Source organism: Chaetodon trifascialis, chromosome 8 (genome assembly GCF_039877785.1).
Source record: "Chaetodon trifascialis isolate fChaTrf1 chromosome 8, fChaTrf1.hap1, whole genome shotgun sequence".
Taxonomy (NCBI): domain Eukaryota; kingdom Metazoa; phylum Chordata; class Actinopteri; order Chaetodontiformes; family Chaetodontidae; genus Chaetodon; species Chaetodon trifascialis.
In genome coordinates, this window is record NC_092063.1 from 17,326,297 (window position 1) to 17,338,421 (window position 12,125).

At 39.9% G+C, this 12,125-nt stretch overlaps 2 protein-coding genes across 2 annotated transcripts; both read left to right on the plus strand.

Moving 5' to 3' along the window:
• The first annotated feature begins 25 nt into the window (after positions 1-25).
• srm (spermidine synthase) lies at positions 26-3,272 on the plus strand. The gene is made up of 8 exons (XM_070968406.1): positions 26-253; positions 644-764; positions 872-964; positions 1,088-1,241; positions 1,335-1,418; positions 1,694-1,839; positions 2,009-2,131; positions 2,236-3,272. The coding sequence occupies exons 1-8, from the start codon at positions 123-125 to the stop codon at positions 2,251-2,253; spliced, it is 870 nt and encodes a 289-aa protein (XP_070824507.1). The 5' UTR covers positions 26-122; the 3' UTR covers positions 2,254-3,272.
• A 3,033-nt stretch (positions 3,273-6,305) lies between these two features.
• Positions 6,306-7,472, plus strand: LOC139335328 (somatostatin-1B-like). Its single transcript, XM_070968885.1, has 2 exons — positions 6,306-6,632; positions 6,993-7,472. Exons 1-2 carry the CDS (start codon positions 6,528-6,530, stop codon positions 7,218-7,220), a joined length of 333 nt encoding a protein of 110 aa, XP_070824986.1. The 5' UTR covers positions 6,306-6,527; the 3' UTR covers positions 7,221-7,472.
• The last annotated feature ends 4,653 nt before the right edge of the window (positions 7,473-12,125 follow it).

Below are 12,125 nucleotides of genomic sequence, written 5' to 3' on the forward strand. Positions count from 1 at the left end.
GTGATGCAAGGCATCAAGTTAAGCTGTCAAACAACGGTAAAGTGTCAGATCTATGTCGTAACTTACTCACATTGCCACACTTACAAACACGTTAGTATTACTTGTGTCCGTCGGTAGCCGACATGGACCATATTAAAGATGGATGGTTTACGGAGAAATGCACGTTATGGCCCGGGCAAGCGATGAGCCTCCAAGTGGAAGAGGTCCTCTACAACAAGAAATCCAAATTTCAAGATGTTATGGTTTTCAAGAGGTGAGTACTTTTAGCTACAGAAGTTGGCTAACGTTGCTAGCTGTTAGCGTGTAGAAATGAATGAGCAATCTGAGGCTCCTGGTCTCTTCACAAGTTTCCTCAGCGGGTCGCTGCCTGTGAGTTTTTCCATTTGCGTTAAGTTTTAGCTCTCAGACAAACGACCAAGGTAGCGAAATAAGTACTGATAGCCAAGGTGGTACCGTTAGTAAAGATCACTCCTAACTGTAACTCACTGACAGGTTAACGAGAATCACGGTAACATTTTTTTTCTGCTGCTACATCCTGTTCAACTTCTGTGAATGAATGCTGTCAAGATATTCTGTTAGTTTAACATCAGAGATTTCAAGCCTTCAAATGTGCCTCATACTTTGCTATAACGTCATTTTCCAGTAAAACCTATGGGAATGTCTTGGTGCTGGATGGAGTGATCCAGTGCACAGAGAGGGATGAGTTTGCTTATCAAGAGATGATTGCCAACCTTCCACTGTGCAGCCACCCTTCTCCCAAGAAGGTATCACTCAAATGTATTGTTGGGAAATTCATGCATCTGCAGTATGGCCACGCTCAGAATGAGACATGTTTCCTGTCTTGACAGTCAGCACTTATCCCTTTTCACAGGTGCTGATTATTGGCGGCGGAGATGGCGGTGTGCTGAGGGAAGTGGTGAAGAATCCGCTGGTGGAGTCGGTGGTTCTGTGTGAGATAGATGAGGTGGGAGCAACAACACTGTCAAGGATTCTAGTGTCTCTCTAGAGAGCTATACTGATTACTGTTCCTAATGCTGCGCCAGAGTGATGCCTGCTCGTCTCAGTGTTGATGTTGTGTGCTGTGTAGGATGTCATTAATGTATCAAAGAAGTTCCTCCCAGGGATGGCCAAAGGGTTTTTCAGTCCCAAGCTCACCCTCCATGTCGGAGATGGCTTTGAATTCATGAAGCAGAACCAGGATGCCTTCGATGTTATTATAACCGATTCCTCAGACCCTGTTGGTAAGTGTCACTTTTATGTTGTAGCATCCCTCCTTACCATCTGACAGAGGAAGCAGTCCTGCACTGACATCTGTCTTTTTGTTGTTGTTGCAGGACCAGCTGAGAGTTTGTTCAAGGAGTCTTACTATCAGCTGATGAAGGCAGCATTGAGAAATGGTGGAATTCTTTGTTCCCAGGGTAAATTAAATTTCACAGCAGTTTTGTGTTAAAAGTTGGGAAAGGCTGATGAGTAATTTTAGTCAAGTGCTGACTGGAGCAGAAGCCATAACTGTGCTACTAAATGACAATTTACAGCCCCTTTTCCCGTCTGTTTATCACTTAGGGCGTTTATTAACTCCTGTGGAGCTGTTATGTCCCAATTATACAGTCTTTTCCAACTACCTCAACAATGGCAAAAAAAAGGCAGATGGGAAATGAACATGGCCTTTCCTCTGCTTGTGTCAATTTCACAGGAGAGTGTCAATGGCTCCATTTGGAGCTGATAAAGGAGATGCGAACCTTCTGCAAGACCCTATTCCCTGTGGTGGAATATGCCTACAGCACCATCCCAACTTATCCCAGTGGCCAAATTGGATTCATGCTCTGCAGTAAAAATCCCGTAAGTGTGCGAGTCATTCTCCATTTGCCATCCCACACACATCTGATTGTTGTCAGATTGCCCGTGAATGGTACTGGCTTGTTGTAAAAACCCTTCCTGCACACAAGCTTGTCCGCTTGACAGATGTTCCACTTCTTCTTTTTTTTTTTTTTTTTTTTTTTTTAATTAGGAAACGCATTTCAAGGAACCAGTGAAAGCACTGTCAGAAGAAGAAATGGAAAATATGAACCTTAAATATTACAACCCTGAAATTCACAAAGCGTCATTCGTCCTCCCCGAGTTCGCAAGAAAGGTAGGTGTTAAAATAGATTTGTTTGTGATTTGCATGCTCGAGTGCAGTTCAGAGCTGCTAAATATTTGCTGCTTTTCACTCATTATCTTCCTGACCATTGACAGGTGCTCAGTGAAGCATGACCAGCACCAACAGGCCACCATGTTCATCCTCTTCCTGGCCCTCTGACCACAAATAATCAACCTTGCTCTATGGCTTCTTCATCTTATCCTCACAGCTCAGCACCACTGAACCACCTAAAGAGTTTATGGGTGGGGGTGACTAATAATCAGCGGGTGGGAACTTGCTGAGTTCTACAAGGCGTTCATGTTCCTTCCACTGTTTCCTTCCTTCCAGTCTTACATGCTCTCTGTGTTTATTTTTCTGATGTATTTTGGTTTTTAATTCTTATTCTGTAATTGTCTTATCAGCATCTCGTGAAGAACGATTTCATTTTTGTTGTGGGAAGAGCATTGCCATCAAACCTGACCTCACTCTGAAACTGTACTGTTTATTGGATTCACTGCATCTACACATTATGCAATATATTACTACCATATAGAGTATGATTATGTAATGTATTGCTGTACTTTTATTTGTAATGTTTGTGCTCATAGGGAAACACTGTTGCCATCTGTCATGACTGTATATCCAGAATAATAATGTGTCCTCTACACATGAACCCTATAGTGCCTGAAATTGGTTGTTTATTGTTGAAAAAGAAACCTGTTATGTTATTCTCATAGTGCACCAGGCAGATTATGTCCTCGATGAAAGCTCAAGAGTTGAGAAAATTGTCCCATTTCACCAACTGAATTTAATCGATGCTCAGCTTCGACCATCAATGTGTTACAAACGACTTTAATGTTATGGTGTTTAAGAAATAAAATGATGTATGGCATTGGAGATTTGCAATGCAAAAGATGTCTTTAAAATGTGAATTCATTATGCAATGCTGACTTGAGGTGTTGGAACTGATGAGCGGTAGTAAACTTGTACTGTAGTGAGCCTATATGCTGAGTCATTATATCATCAAACATCTTAGCTGCTGCCTATTAGTTGGAAATCCACATTCAGTCTTTGTCGAGAAATAGTGTCAAACCTGTGCAATGAATTTGTGTTTTTATAAGAACTGTAATAAATTGGTAACATAAAATGGTTATTTGAGGTCTGTGTGCATTCAGCCACTGACGGGTTCACTCAGGCAGACGCGTCCTTATTTCCACAAAATGACATCTAGATGTAGCAGTATGTTTTATGTCATCTTATATATATATATATATATATATATAAGATTCTGCTTTTTTCACTTAAGGTCATCTGTTCAAAGTCCATCGTCTTAAAATTTTGAGCTAATCTTTATCTGCTGTAGCATCACTTTTCAACCAAATGCAGGTTAATATGTGACATGTTTTAGCTGCTGTTCACTGCAGACTTTTAACCCAAAACATCTTGAAACTGGTCTGAGCAGCACTGTAGCATGAGTAAGGTTCGAGTGCAGTTTCAGTATTCAGGCACAAGATGGCATCCTCTAATTTGTTATGTATAAGCCAGTTTCACAGGTTAAAGGAATGCATTTAAATTATGCTCTTCAAATTCACCAAATGCATATTCAGAGGATATATCTTTGTACAGCATTTGAGGTTTTCTTTGAATTTAAATGAAAAGCCCCTTGAAGCCCCTCGGCTTCATTCAGCTGTCCAGATCAGTCAGTGTTTGGTGATGTGAAGTGTCACTGTTGCCCTCAGTTGCATCAAATCTAGTTCTTGTTGAGTAAGACCAGAGTCCTTACTGGTTTTATATTAAAATGTGACCACCCTGCAACAATGCAGTACATTATTGTCATCCTGCCTTTATAGTGTGTTATGGTGGCTGCACTGTTAGCTGCACTACAGGGGTATGTGTTCACATACTGTGGTACAGGAAATGAAACATATCCATGAAAGGAGAATCCAAAAATATTTAATCTGGTGATTTAATAATAATATCTGCACAATAACTTTCACTACGACAACAAATCACTTTAAAATTCTTATGTATGTCAAACCTACATTTTTTTCTGTACATTTAAATCGACAGATTTTCCTCTTTAATACATAATAACACAAAATCCTGAGATGATCTTTGAGTACGTGTTCCTTTGTGATCTCCTGTAGAGCGTTGTTGTTGCGGTGCTAAAGGCCATACATGAAGCAGATGTAGTGAAAATGAAGACTTGCACGCACATCTGACACAGATCTGGGGACACCTTTACCAGTCGTCACGCTGATGTTTTCCACTGTTTGAAGTATCTTGCAGGCTGGATCGCAGATACTTTTAAGGAGGTGAGCTGTTGTAGATTCTTGAAACTCACAGAATTGCCAATATAGAGCCGTTTCAACAGTCAGCTAATCTCTGGACTGGCTCCGGGCCTTCTTCAGATCAGCAGTGTATGAAGAAAATACCTCAAACACTGTTTTGAAAGCATCACAAATCCATTTGAACATATCTACCAAGACCTACTGGAGTATAAGTACTGTATGTTCCCTGCCGGTAGCAACATCTAAAGACGTCACAACAGAAAACTCTGTTAATTGAGCTATTTCAGCAACGTGGACATTTGGGGGCTGTCTCTCAAACACTTGAAACAATTTCCTCTGTAATCAGTTCTTCATAATCAGTTTTGGTGAGTTTACCTCGTACGCCGTAGACTGGTACAGTTGGGTTTTGCAGTAGTTGAGACGTCACTCACACACATCATTTCTTCTTTTAAGCTGCGGCTACATTTAGTGATGTTATTTAGCTACATACACAGCCCATGATACTTAGAAATATGACACATAAATGAGTCCTCAAGCTGCAGCATATGTTTTTGTATGATCCCTGTTTTATTTTAGATCATGCATCCTTAAATGTAATCAATTGCTGCTGGCATAAAGAATAAAAACTATAATGCATTCTGCTTCATTAATATTTTCAGTTAATCTTATATGAATCTTATAAACACTATCCAGGGCAAAGCTCCAAAGAAAATTGTGTAGGAAAGACTTGTGAAGAAAAAAAGGTCATTTAGTCGTACTGAATGTGCACTGGGAGTGTGAAAGAAAATCTCAGCAGCTTAACATATGGTGTGAATGTAATTGAACTGCAGCTCCAGCCTCTAAAGTCTTTAACTGGAATATGTTGTACTCCCACAGTTATTGTTACCCACAGAATGAGATTCCTGACATGAATATGACTTCTTTTCTAAATCTAGGTGGGATATAGTTTAAACAGCTTCGACAAACAAATTTTCATTCGACAAGCAGCATTATTCTGTTTCTTGGACTGCTTCAGTCTTTTCCTCTAACCTGCCACTAAACCTCTATCCTGAACCAAAGGCCATTGTTTTGCTTTTAATTCAGACAAGTGAATACAAATTTACTCTATTTAATCTATGTTCAAGTGGACCAGCCATTAGCTCCAACGAACATCTCACACTGAATTGCCAAAGAAGAATTACTGCTTCTTCTTTTTTTAACAACATTTACTTCACTAGATTGGTGGTGTGTGTTTCCTGAAGACACTTCCTCAAGTCATGGTGGGTGTCAGACCGCTCAATTGTAATCTGCAGGTGTGAAAAAGGCACATAGAAGCCCAGTGACAGGAATCAGATGTTGACAGAGGCACAGTGTGAAACACTAATCAACAGCTTGTTGTCCGTTTGTATTTCTTTTAGATTGTTTTGTTTGCAGCTTCAGGTTCTTGAGTATGAGGATGGTCAGGCTACATCCGGTGATACTGCACATCGCTGATGAGTTGTGGAATTGTCTGTCCACCTGCCTGAAGAGGTCTTGTTTGAGATAGTCCATCATAACTGTCAATACATTAGTTACTTGTTGATGTCAGAGTCTGGTTTTAGCCCAGTGACGTCGTCGTCTGCAGATGTTCCCTCTGGTGAATCGCATGGACGCAGCCACCTCACAGTTTGTCAAAAAGGTTAACTGTTGAATTGTTCCATTTGTTCTGTCCTGAACCCGTCATCTCTCCTCCTTCCCATGCTCACGTACACAATGCCCCCCCCCCCCCCCCCCCCCCCCACACACACACACCCCAGCCCCAACACACGCACGCATACACATACACCCTCCACCCTCCGTCATACACCCACCACCCTCCACGTCAGTGGCAGACAGGGGGAGAGGCGTATAAAAGAGTGAGGGACTTTGGAGGTAGAGCAGAAGAAACATCAGTGGTTTCCATATCTTGTGACCAGCTCACCAGCCACCAACTGCAGTGCACTTTCTCCACCACTCTCCTCTGGATCTCTGGTTAGACTGAGCTGCTCAGACTCTCTCTCTCTTTCTCTCCCACACACACACACACACACTCTTATCTCCGTGAGCCTCCTGCTCCTGTGACTGTAGCTCTGGTCCGTCACCTGCACTCCTGTCACAGTATGCAGCTCCTGGTGGTGTTAGCAGCTCTCATGGGGGTTCTGTTCAGCGTTAGAGCAGCCGCCGTGCCTCCTGTGGAGGATAGGAGCCCCATCCATATGAACAGGGTGAGAAGGGTGATTTTTTTGATTGTTCATATATAGTTCATTGCACTTCATTTCAACCGCTAAGATTGACAGATTTGTCCTTTTTTGGGGGGTGGGGAATTGTTTGAATTATAGGAATCTTAAAAAGATTGCTTGTGAAATCAACAAAAGTAAATAGTGATATTTCTAATCTGTATTTTGAATAATTTTCAACAGAAAGTTAATCCATCTTTTAATTCATCTTGTCAATGCATACAGAAATGAATATGGGAAAAGTAATGGAATAATACTTGAGACTTGAGCTTCCCTGTGAGATTTTAACATTTTCTATGTTCTAGTCTCCTTGATAATATATTCTCTTCTTTTCTAATTTTTGTTCAGGAACTGAGCAAAGAACGCAAGGAGCTGATCCTGAAGCTGGTGTCTGGCTTGTTGGATGGAGCTCTGGACAGCAACATGCTGCCGAGGGAAGCGGCACCTGTGGATCTTGAGGAGCCGCTGGAGTCTCGTCTGGAAGAGAGGGCTGTCTACAACAGGCTATCACTGCCCCAGCGAGACCGCAAAGCCCCCTGTAAAAACTTCTTCTGGAAAACTTTCACCTCCTGCTAACAGTGCCCAAAACCACCCGACTCTGCCTGCCTACTGTACTCCTTCCCTCCCAGCTCCACATGAACTGCAGTAGACCTCAGCTGTACAAATCATCTACACCTGTCAGACATGCAGCATCGATGGACTTCACTGAGACAGTGTGTCTGTTTAAATATTAATTATTTCTGTATCTTTTTATGTATACACTGTATGTATTTATGTATGTAACACTTTCTTTCAGGGTCAACAATAAAGCATGGATATAATATTTGAGATGGTAACACAGTTAATTGCTTTTGTTCAACAAAAAAAGAAAAGGACATATTTGCCACCTGCTTCTAAAGTAGAAATGCAAAGTCAAATTTTATGGAAAAAGGATGCCTGCATTTTTGTTGTGGATTGAAACATTTACTACTCTAAAATTCTTGAAATATATTATGGTTTACCGTTCCTGCACTAATATATTTCTAGATCTACTAAAAGTCAAGGTGCTGTCATAAATGGCACACTGAGGAAAAAAACACCTTCTTTATCAAAAGCCAGTTAGTCAGTTTCTCCGTTCATAGTGTGGGTATCTTACTTATTCTGCTTTGTGCTTGTTGCTGTATAAATTTCTAGTTTATAGGCAAAGAAAATGCTAAGGGGAAAGAAATATTGCATAAGAACACATTTAATATTCCAATGAAGAAACAATTACATTAGAAGTGCTGAAATTAGGTCCTTAAATTAATAGTCTATTACTAATTTATTAATGAAAAACACTGAATTATGAAATTAAATCAAAATCACACTGTTGTGCCTCAATGCTTTACAAATATAAATGTCTAAAAAAACATTTGTTTAACCCAACTTGATGGTGAAAGTCTGCAGTGTCAAAGATGTCGGTGTCTTGGTACATGTTTTATTTGTGGTCCTCATTAATTCCTAGTCACAAGTTGAGGGAGACACCTCAGTGAATCACAGGTTGTTAAATATGTCAGTAAGATAGGAAAGTAAATAAATGGAGCCTCCCCCGTATTCACTCAGTGCTGTCAGTGGACAGCAGCAGCAGTTACGGTAAATGTAGCCTGAAAGGTGGGACCCTGCTGCATGATTAAAGACTGAAAACAGTGACGGGTCAAAAGATCAGAGCTGGTCAAAAAACGACGTGTAGTATTGATATGAACGTGACCTCAGTGTTTGAGAGTGAAAGCACAGACAAAGCTGCTGCTGATGCATGTGGAGATAATGAAGTGCTCCAAGTCTGACCCGGTCTTCGATTCTCGCAGTAAACGAGAGCCTGCATTGGCTCCCCGGTCCTTGATCAGTCACACTACAATTACTGCACACGCTCATAGCCCCTCTGACATGTATGACCAGTGTGATGTGTGTGTTTTTTAACCACTTACTGAGGTAGAGCATGGAGTGGGTGCTGGCCACAATCAAATATTGACTTTTGAGTCGGGGCCACATTCCCTGCTGGTGAACTGATGGATTTCATGTGTGAAATTATATGCAGGTGAAATATCCTGCTGTTTGAGCCAGTTCAAATAAACAGTGTTTTTTTATAGTTGTGAATAAATGACCAATCAAACCACTGAGCAAAAACTAACAAAAAAGCAAACAACACTTTGCATTAAATAGAGGACTGCAGTAAATGGAAGCAAATGGCTGATAGTCATATTCTTTCTTCTGCACTAGCTAAGGTGAAATGCCTCCCTGTTTGATAGATAGATAGATAGATAGATAGATAGATAGATAGATAGATAGATAGATAGATAGATAGATAGATAGATAGATAGATAGATAGATAGATAGATAGATAGATAGATAGATAGATAGATAGATTTTTACCATATACAGCCACTCCTGCTCCAGGTCAAGCTGTGTGTGGCGTGAATGGGAAAATTGGCAATGCAAATGTTTGTTTGTTTGTTTGTTTGTTTGTTTGTTTGTTTGTTTGTTTGTTTGTTTGTTTGTTAGGACTAAATTAAAACAGGTGTTCTTGTTGATGTCAATGAGTAGAAAATAATTCACAGTAGATCTGTAAAAAAAAAAAAAAATCTGCCATAGTGAATGTTGTGTTTTAGGTTTCCTGTCAGCAGTAATTAATGCCCTTGACTTAGCAGAGGTCAGGCACTGGGCAATAATCCAATGAAAGACCTGCGCGAAATGTGTGAATTCTTAAAAAACCTACAACCAGAAGAGAGTACTCAGTACAGTGCTGATCTCCACCAGGCTTGTCTGGGGCATGTGGGTGGGGAACAGGAGAGCAGGGCAGCCTGTGTGTCCAGCATGTATGCATGAGAGTAGAGGAATGAAAGGGTGTAACGATGGAAAATGTCAGTTTCTAATCGAAAATGCCAACAAAAGAATCCTCCAACACGAATGTGACCACCACATACACTGTCTTGACAGAAACAAGACTCCAGCTGAAGCGGTTGATCACCTGCAACCCCAACCAGCCTGTTAAGAGGAATGAAGGGTCAGCAGGTATAAAACAGAGCAGTCAATAAAGTAGGTTTCTCAAAAACTGTGATTCACCGCAACCGCAAGAGGCCATTGAGCAGACAGCCATTAATGTGCACAAAAAATATTGGGCCAATGGGTTCAGTAGTATGTGAGATTAGCTGCAGATGGATGCACACACACACACACACACACACACACACACACACACACACACACACACACACACACACACACACACACACACACACACGATCAGACGCATGGTGATAATAAAGTACCACCAGAGTACACAGAAATTCTTCGCAGCCAGAGGAAAGGCAAAGCTCAGTGGTTTCCCATACACTTTATTCACCCTGGTTACTGTCTCATTATCATCCTGAACAAGATGAATAGAAGATAATGGCTGAGAAATGTGTTTGTTTCACAGGTGCAAAGACATGGGTTATCATGAGTTCACAGCACTCTTTCAATTTCAGGTGGAAGAGAAAAGCTTTTCAATGAACCATCCTGACTGCAAAATCCCCTGAAAATACCGCTTGATGGTGAGATACAGTTTCACAAATTTAAAAGCAATGTAATTAGACGGTTTTTGTAACCACAGGGAACTCTGCACTGTCGCTCCTTTTAACAATGCTCAATAGACAAAGGCGTCTGTGGGCTTATTTGATTACAGTTCATCATGCAGCATCTTTCATTCAGCTGTGCAGTAAAAACACCATATCAAAATGACACATTTCCAGCTTTCTAACCTGTGGGACAATAACGAGACTGTGCTATGCTAGAACAAAAGCAACAATCATTTTGAAGAACAAAGTAAAACGTCCAAAATGACAAGATTTCTTGTCCTAAACCAGCTGTGTTCAATGCCAATCGGTATCTCTGGGGCTGAGATTATGAGCACAAAACAATTTGATGTCAGTCTATGTGCTGTCCACTCCTGACTTTATGCCCCTGAGCTCAAATGAGCATGCAGAGGAGCAACATCAAAGCCGATGCCTGCAAGCAAAGCATTTTATTGGCTTTCCTTTTGATCTGAAGGAGGAAGGAAAGGAGTGCTCGGGCCTAACTGTGTAATTCAAATTTAAATGTGACTTCATATGTGCCGGTGTTTAAAAATAACAAAAGACTTCGGAGTAAAATAACAACTTCAAAGTAAACCCATCAAGGTTACATAAATGCACAGAATAGTTGTAAACTTTATGGGATGTGACTGTGCATGATTTTAGCTGGTGGTGCATCATGATCTAGTACATTGTTCATGATTTATAGCCATTTCATGACGGCTAATTTTATCTCTCAGTGCTAAAACAGTGAGTTATCTGGGGAATGACGGTAAATATATACAACCACACATACATATAACACACTGTATGAAACAGCTGACGGACATTTAGTAAATACATTTACATTAAGATTTAGTCAAATACTATGTGGAATATGACAGAGGTCAGCTGTAGAGGCAAACCCACACAGAACTATCATCCATTTCTGCTGTTACATGGATCATTTTAGACTATTTTAGATAATTGTTTTGATTTCATAGCCCTCAAATTTTGTGTGGTTTCATCGACCTATCTGGCCAGCACCAAGCAGCAGACAAATTTAGTAACTAATGAACAAGCGGGAATATCTAGGAAGCTGAATAGCCAGACATTTTCCTCAGGAGTTAAAACAGGGGTACATTTGTCAGGTGGGCAAAAACACCAAATGAATACTTATATTGTTTCTATTGGATGTTTTAATAGGCCACCGTTTGCTAACATGTTCACCATAACAATGTTTATGAGATGATAATGTACCTGGAGCATGTGTCAATCAGATAATGCAGTTTTAAGTGTCAAAGACGTGCTTGGTCAAAGTTCCTGTCATTGGCCAGACTAGAAAAGACTGAAGAGATTTCATCTGTTCATGATGTTTTCACTGCTATTGCCAACACCAAGTCAATTATTTTTGAAAGCAATAATGAATCTTGATTGACACGATGCAGACTGTATCTCACAGGTATTTATCAGAATACTTTGTTGATCCTTGTGCGGAAATAGAGCCAGTTGCAGTTTCTCCAACAATAATAGAATAGAAAAGAACTAAAAATGACTTGAAAAATGTAAGAAATATGTAAAAATATGTACACTATACAAAAATATAAATCAACCACAAATTGTAAACAAATGTCAAATATGTAAATGTGAATACGTAAACTGTGTGCAATATGCAACAATAAATAGCGGCAATCTTTGTAGAAATATAACATTATATAATAATATTCTGCATCATGTAATAAGAATGAAAATAATAAGAATAACAGAATACTAGTATGCTATTACTGCTAATACTAATACTACAATAATACACATAAAAACAATACAAACAATAATAATATATAAGATTATATATTGTGGTATATATAGTAATAATAGTATATAGTAATATATCATGATGTATAGTAATACTACTACTACTACTACTACTAATGAT